This window comes from Aulonocara sp. 'chitande type north' Nkhata Bay, linkage group LG12 (genome assembly GCF_057382095.1).
Source record: "Aulonocara sp. 'chitande type north' Nkhata Bay isolate Kocher_YH1m ecotype deep benthic linkage group LG12, A_spYH_male_GT1.1, whole genome shotgun sequence".
In the NCBI taxonomy this organism is placed as follows: Eukaryota; Metazoa; Chordata; class Actinopteri; order Cichliformes; family Cichlidae; genus Aulonocara; species Aulonocara sp. 'chitande type north' Nkhata Bay.
In genome coordinates, this window is record NC_141355.1 from 845391 (window position 1) to 853653 (window position 8263).

At 41.8% G+C, this 8263-nt stretch overlaps 1 protein-coding gene across 2 annotated transcripts in view; it reads right to left on the reverse strand.

Moving 5' to 3' along the window:
* zfr (zinc finger RNA binding protein) overlaps window positions 1–2745 on the reverse strand; it is a 40082-nt gene extending 37337 nt beyond the window's left edge. For both annotated transcript variants that reach the window (XR_015131712.1, XM_086313115.1), the window contains exons 1-2: window positions 2588–2745; window positions 2358–2439 (exon numbers count right to left, since the gene is read on the reverse strand). Coding sequence is in view for 1 of the 2 variants with exons in the window: in XM_086313115.1 (XP_086169241.1) it covers window positions 2358–2439; window positions 2588–2624 (119 nt within the window). In the remaining variant the exon portion in view is untranslated. The remainder of the gene's footprint in view (window positions 1–2357; window positions 2440–2587) is intronic.
* Window positions 2746–8263: the final 5518 nt, after the last annotated feature.

Genomic DNA, 8263 nt, shown 5'->3' on the forward strand with positions numbered 1-8263 from the left:
CATGTGAGTCAGGTGTGTTGACCCAGGGTGAGATCTAAAACCTGCAGGACACCGGCCCTCCAGGCCGGGAGTTGGACACCCCTGCTGTAAGGTAAAGACCCTGCCATAATACAAAGAAGAACAGCCAACAGTCACATGTCCCCCTTTAAGCAAAACACAGCATTACAACTACTGAGTATCATCCTAAGTTGCTGCAATGAATCTCCGGGGAAATGAACTAGGCCGTCACATCATTATTTCACTTTGACTTTAAGATCGTCTTTAAATCCACCCCTCTGTAGGTTGATCCTCTTCATTTAAGTTCAGATGTTCTCAGGAATCTGAACATTCCTCAGATTTTTCCCAAAACCTCAGGAATGTTCTCAGCACCTTGCTGAAACTAGGCTGCGCAGACCTGAGGGAGTTCAGAAGGCAAAATTGGTCCAACCTGCAACATGCAAGCTGTGCCTAAAGATGAGTGTACTGTGTTACTCCATTTTATTAATGTGGAGTTAACAAAACAATCCTAAAACTAAATCCTGAAATATAGTGACTTGATGGTCATGATCATCCAGGACGGGTAAAGAGCAGAGCGTGCTGAGAGAGAAAGCCATCACAAGGACTAAAGGCGCCAACGCAGATCAATAAGACGTGATGAGAGTGAAAGGAAATGGAGACGGGGCCAACAAATAGGGTTACTGTATAAGTTTCCAAGAATCCTTTGTCATGTAAAAACATTGTTGATGTGGATTCAGCACACAAACCAGGATACTGACAGGATTCAGAGTCCAGTTTGATTTGAAACAAGACATTTTTAAGCACAGTGGTTAGCGCTGCTGCCTGAGTCAGCTGGGTCTGCGTTGGCATGCATCATCATTTGGAGTTTGTTCTGCCTGTGTGCTCGCTCCAGCTTCCAGCCACATAACACATGCTTCTTAGGTTAACTAACCATGGTTGGTGTTACTGAGTGTTTCCCTGTCTGTGTTAGAGTACTACACCTGTCACCTTATGACAACCAGGTGTTGGTTCAAGGTGAAAGGTGGTCTCTAACCTTCTTTCCACTGGTGCTTCAAATGCCTAAGTGATTTAAGTGTTTATACGGTGACACCAACACAATCTTTGTCATACTCAAGGAGAGCAACACAATCCAATCTGAGGACAATGTAAAACATCAGTGATATAGTTCATTTCGGGGCCTGAATATCTGTTTACCCCATATTACAACAGTCTCACTACTTCGCACACTTTAACGGGTTAGTTTGGATCCAAAGCTCCCACCTTTTTTTGTTCAGAAATAAAAAAATAAATTAGACAAACAGCTGACGTCATGTTGCTGACCATGGCTTCCACCACAGCAGCTGCTCTACCACCATTTCACCATAAATCTTGTGTACAAAATTAAAATGTCAAAGGTAGAATAATTATGCCCGAAGCCTACAATACAATGTAAAATCAAAGAAACCATTTACAGTCACGGGGACATTTTAGCAGTTTGGAAACTTTCAACTTTTCCAAAGTGCTGAAATTTCACGGGGACATTTGGAGAGTAAGCGGTGCTCCTTTGGTTTATGTTTGAAGAAAAGTAAAAGAAAAGTGCATGAACACTTGGCTAGAACAGGGCCGAGGCTGTTGGTATGCAACCCCCCCCCCTTTTGTTAAAATAACAGATTAAATTCATACAAAACTAGCAGGTGGCTTGCTCGTGCTTCAGAGGCCTGACTTAGTGATTGAATGCATACCATTATGCTCGGGGTGAGCACTGAAACGGCACATTTAGGCCGTAAAGCTTTTTTAAAAAGGTTTTTGACTGCAGCTGAATTTGGACCGAGCCCTGTTCCCTTTGCTCTGACACCGACCGCATCCCAGCACACACACTCACCTGTGAGAGCAGGTGCTGCTCAGCAACAACATCATCATAGTAATAATTATTATAATAATCCTGCACTCTCCCATGAGATGCATGTTTTGGGATAACGAGTGTTCAGCCGTGCAGTGAAAGGCAGGTTATATTTTCCTACCAAATAACTATTTCAGTTGGTCCTTATAATAAAGTCTAATAATGTCACACATAAGGGGGCTGTCCCGTATTTGGATGCCCGACCCCCATGGAGGCTCCCATGTGTTCGGCCTCGGTCTGGAGTGGATCGGCAGTGCTTCACGTTTATTTCCGTAGTTTTCCGTCGGAACTGTGGAGAAGGTCCAACCGTAGCACCGGGAACAACAGCCCCCTCCCCCAATGCGAACAACGGGATCAGTGGGCAGTAGCAAGCCTTAATATTAATATGTACGTACAGCATATAAACAAGCCATCGTTCGACCACAGAAGCATTATGCAGCACACAGGAACCCAACCAGCCACGTATCCCGCATCCCCCTACCTGTACTGAGCGGCAGCGCCGTGGGTAAATCCAAAGTAATTGCCGGTAGCCATTTTGGCATCTTCACCAAGCCGGCCAGGCACTGCGGAGGACACACACAGGATAAGCTAACCGTTAGCAGCGGTCCAACAACTATTTATTCACGGTTTTATTGCCTTTCTTACGCCTGCAGACACATCAACATTTTTAAAGTTGTCCTTAATATAAATTCACATTTGGTCGATACTTACCATAGGTGAAGGATACTACTGGACATATGGGAATCATTGGTTTTGTATATTCTACCCACTCTCTGCAGCGCTACACCAACCTATATATATTACATGTCGCACCCGGAAATGGCGTCATGACGCATGCGCAGAACGGTAAAACGTTAGCGTTGGGTGCGGTCCTACAGTGAGCAGAAACACACACATACATTCAGTCTGCAGTAACATGTCTGAATAGCGTTGGGACAGGGCCGTGAGTCCCGCTGTGCGGTGTCTTTTAACAACAGTCCGTAAATGTGTGCATACTGAGGACAGCAGCTGCTCCCATTCTGGTCTCATATGAGACTGTAGCTGCTCAGCAGACCCCACTCGCGCTTTTTTACATTTCACTGAGCGGCAGATGTTTTCAGTCGATGAACGTCTGGACTGGCATTTATAATCGTACTTTTCTAATCTTACTGATCACTCATATTCACACCACACATCCATAAAGCACGCACTGTCAAATATTACTCGTTTCAACATACAAACCTGATGTAGAGGACTGACTTAGAATTTTACGTAAAGTCAACAAATGGGTTCTGGGGACATTTTGTTTATCTTAAGTAATTCTTTAAGCCTTCCAACATCTATGTCAGCACTCCTGTAAGATTGATCTCAGATCTTACATTTAAATTTGTACATTAATTTAAATTTATTTTCAGTCATTTATGCTTCAGGTTTTATTTTAAAAAATTAAAATAAAACAGATTTAAGTATTCATTTCATGCATAAAGTTTGTTACATGGACATGACAGTTAGACATGAACATGGTCCATCTTACTCATGTGAGAAACATCACAATCCATCACAGTTCACATAATACTGCTTGTAAATAAATAAACGTGAACTTGGCTTTGAGCGTGGTTTGGGTGAAGAGTCATTAGGTGATCAGTTTGTGCAAGTTTGATTAAAATGTGACTGATACTCTAGGTGAAGTAGTGATTTTTTGTGAACTGTGGACATCTGGACAACAGAACCTTTACCATGGCAGGAGCTTAGTCTTTCAACAGGATGAGCTAAAACTGCTGCATTAAAATTCACAGCATGGACATCAGTGTGTGAATATAAAGTATAAAAGACCTCAAACTCTGGTATTTGTCATGGTCAGAGTATTCTCTGAATGTTCCAAGAACCAGTAAACACAAAATATAAAAAGTTTGAATTGTCCCTCATCTTCCAAGGTGAAGTTAACATTCCCTCTTGACATCTGATTTCCCTGCAGCCCTGACCGTTTCCTTTTGGCTGGTTAAACCTTTAAAATTGTGCATTGATATCAGTGTAGCAATGTAAGGGACATACAGGAAGGACTAAGTAGATACAATTTTCCTATGAAAAACATTGGGCTGCACTCAGTATGTGTATAGAAACATTCTTATCTAGTGCAAAAAAAACAAAAAACAAGTGCACACACAAAAATACAGAAAACCTGTACAAATGTAGTTCTTACCACTGTGTGTTTGTTAGTGAATCTGAATCATCCAGATACTGCCATGCCTCTACTTCTCTTTGCAAATAAACAAGTTTACCTCAAGGTGAAGTGAAGAAAGTGAAACTCTTAATACTAATAGTAATCATCAATAGTAACTATAATCAGTCTTAGTACCATTATTATTATTATTGCTGTTGTTGTTTCAGTTTCAATTTTCTTTCTATAGCACATTTAAAAGACTCAGGTACATCAAAGTGCTTCACAGACGAGCTGCATTTGCAGGGTTACAGCAGTGAAGGAGCAGGAAAATACAGTTATAAGACTGTGACGTGACAACAAACGTGGTTGTAGTTACCATTTGATCATTAATTACATTTCCAAAATACCATGTGCCAAATGATTCTTAGAATTACAATAAAGGCAAGGCAAGGCAAGGCAAGTTTATTTGTATAGCACAATTCAACAACAAGGTGATTCAAAGTGCTTTACAGAGACATTAGAAACAAGAACAAATAAAAAGCATGATTTAAAATTGAATAAAACAAGCAAATAAACTAACTAACTAATTAACAAACAAACAAACAAACAAACAAACAAACAAACAAACAAAACAGTATATAAAATCAAAACAGATAAAACCAGAACAGTAGATAAAATCAGTAGTTAAATGTAAGTTTTGAAAATAAAAATAAAAAAAAAGTTCTGAAAATGGCCTTAAGGCTCTTGTGTTTCCTGGGTGGCACACGTCTGCAACATTGTGTTGAAGTCTTGTGGTGTAATAAGGGACCAGCACTTTATCCTCTGAAGAACAGTGTTGACAAGTTTGCCCAACTGGTCGATATGTGTGTGGCTTTTCTTAACCCCCCTTTTTTTAACTGCATCTCTTGGGGTTGTTTTGTAGTATGAGGCATCATGTCTGTTGTTACAAACTGGGCATTAGTACAGTTGCAGTGACAGCTTGGTTCACATTGTTGGAATGAGTCTGTTCATAGTTTTTGAACAGAACTTCTGCGTACATACAGTGGTATGAAAAAGTGTTTCAGATCATTAAACAAATTTAAATATTAGACAAAGATAACAAAAGTAAACACAAAATGCAATTTCTCAATCAAAGTGTTTATTATTTATGTTAAGGGATTTCACTTACTTGGTAACTCAACGATCCAGCGTTGACTGAAGCTCAGTCAAACAGTTAAGTAGTGGCCAATCTAGACGGAAGACAGGTGTGGCAGCTTCAACACGGGAAACACCTTTTGGCCTGATGACGCCCATAAACTGGCACACACACACACACACACACACACACACACTTAAAGGAGGAAGCAGGGGACTGGGAGGGGAGACAAAACAAAACACATAGAAAAACATACATACAGGCAGGTCGACTGACAGAGACTTCCAGAGCATCACGATTTAGGAGGGAAAATCCAAACCTACATCATATATAGAGAAAATACCGTAAAATGAATATTTTAGACAGAGGGACTGAGAGATCGACAGAGAGAGAGAGATAAATCCCTTTTGCAGCACTTATGTTACAGTAAGACAGCTACTAGACCAGTTCTAGGTTTGCAGCTAAGAAGGTCACACTTAACGCAACTTTGTTCCAAATTACAAACCTAGGCTATTCTTTAAGCTTTACTTCTTGATTTAGGAATCAGATTTAATCTAAAACCCTTCAGTTTCAGATTCTACTTATTTAAGAGAATCTAAGACTGATCTGTTTTTGCAGGGCTGATAAAGCCAATGTAGTGCTATGAGCTCATTTAACTTGTGCTCAGTAGTAATCCCTCTGAGCAGTTTGTGTCTTTCATTGCATGAGAAATAAACTGTTATCAAAACCCAATTTGGTGCATTGACCCTTTAACACAGAGTTCCTATAGAGCCGGGGTCGGCAACCCTAGGCACGCGTGCCACAGCTGGCACGCGAAGGGTTAACTGATGGCACGACCACAGCTGGACTGGCCATCAGGCATTTACCCCGTGGGCCGATGGTGATTTTTTGTTTTTATGGGCCGATGAATTTTATTTTATTTTATTTTTTTGTAATGGTATAAACAATGAAAGGTGGTTGATTGGCCAGATGCTGGCCGTTGTGTAAAAATAACTCAGTTGTTTTGTGGTGGCTATGGCGGAGCTTCCACAGAGGCCAGCAGGTGGATGAGGGAAAGGGGAGGCAGGAGGAGGAGAGGCCCGAGGCATTCATAAGGTTAGTTAGTAGAGTTGCCAACCGTCCCGTAAAAAGACAGAATCGTCCCGTACTCAGAGAAAATATTACGGGTTTCGTATTGAGCTGAAAAGGAGCACAGTTTGTCCCGTACTTCAGCTAGAATGGAAGAAGACACAAAGCTGGATTTATTCTGTGTCTTTATGCTGCAGCTGCTTCTTCTTCTCTCATTCTCTCCCCCTCCCTCTCCTGTTGCTACTTCAATCATAAAACTGATCAATGATCAGCTGATCGGCTTTTCTGTCACAAGTTCCGTCTCTCTCGTTTGTTTATCTCCCACTTTGCGCCAGAAACAGGAAACCGCAGGATGTCGCGCTAAACAACAGCAGCACGTTTAAGCTTGATCAGCTGTTGTTAGAATTTATTTAATATTAATTTCTAGTATCAGCTGATGTTTGCTGGAGCCACAGCTGTAAAGCTGCTGGTCATGATGTCGATTTGGATATGTGGTGAGAGGGAAACATGAAGATGAAACCAGGAGATGTCCTTACTGAATCATCAGAGCTGAACAGGTGATGGAGAAACAGGTTTACCTTTATGTGACATGAATGAGTTGAAGTTATGAACTGTTTCTGAGAGACAAATAACACCAGGATCCTTTTCTAAGTAGCTGACAGCTGGTAACTGTGCGGGGGCGGGTCTAGCAAAGTTTTGCCAGGGGGCCAGGTAGGGCATTAACAGGGAAAGGGGGGCACAAAGAAATATTTTTCTTTCTTATTCTCATTTAAAATGTCTGGCTGTTATTAAATAATTATCTGAATCTTACAACCAAAGTTTTTATCTGATGTAACATGTATAGAAATCATACATATACCAACAAGACAGCGTACATCACTGTCACCACAGCGTTTGTTTTCATTCAAAGGCTTTATGGTTTTCCTATAATACCTGGTGGGTTGGTCTGTAGTCAAAATGCCTGGGCCAATTTTTTGTCCCAGTCCAGCCCTGTGCACGACACGCAGTGAATTAGGTGCATTAAAAAAAAAAATGGCCACGCCAGCGGTGCACATCGCAAATTAGCTCACATAGACACATTAGTTGTGCCGCTTCTTAATGACAGTATCTTAGCTAACAACCCCAACTACCAGATTCAACTTCTAATTGGCTAAAAATAACTTAGCTACTGGTGAGAGGGACGTTGTTAGCTTTCCACATTCCGACACTTCAAATGCTTCAGGAGCTTTCCGCTCAGCGCAGCATCAGCACCGCGGAAATACACAGATACATCCGCAGACTCAAGACAGAATTCACAATGTGTTTTTGGGATTTTCAGGACATCGAAATGCAGCTGATTGAACTGACAACCTCGACTCAAAGTTTGCAGAACTACGAACGCAGCTGGAATCCACAGCTGTGCATGTTCATGGAGCTTTCATTTTCAGCTGCTGGACGTCACTACCTGACAAGTTTAACTGTCTCCAGAACATTGCAGAGGCCTTATTAACAGTAGGTAGCTGTCTGAATGCTGGACACTCAGAGACCTGTGTCTCTGAGTGGGAGACCAGAGATCACATTAACATGTGTATCTCTGTGTAGCGCAGTGGTGGGCAATTCCAGGCCCCGAGGGCCGGTGTCCTGCAGGTTTTAGATGTCACCTTGGGTCAACACACTTGAATCACATGATTAGTTCGTTAACATGCCTCCGGAGAACTTCAGGACATGTTGAGGAGCTAATTTAGCCATTTAAATCAGCTGTGTTGGATCAAGGACACATCTAAAACCTGCGGAGACACCGGCCCTCGAGGCCTGGAATTGCCCACCCCTGGTGTAGTGAGTAAAAGCCACCGAGTAACTGCCTCTATACTACTCGTGCAAACTTTCAGGCCCAAAGCTCTTGCAGGAACAAGCCCAGAATAAACGGGACAAGAGGGTCAATATCAGCCAGATACGTTACAGTTTATTATTTTAAAAGAAAACACAAAGGGTTTGCAATCCGATTGTTCAGTCTGACGTTACTAGCCGTGTCTGGGTCTAAACTCCGCTGCAGGTTCATATATCA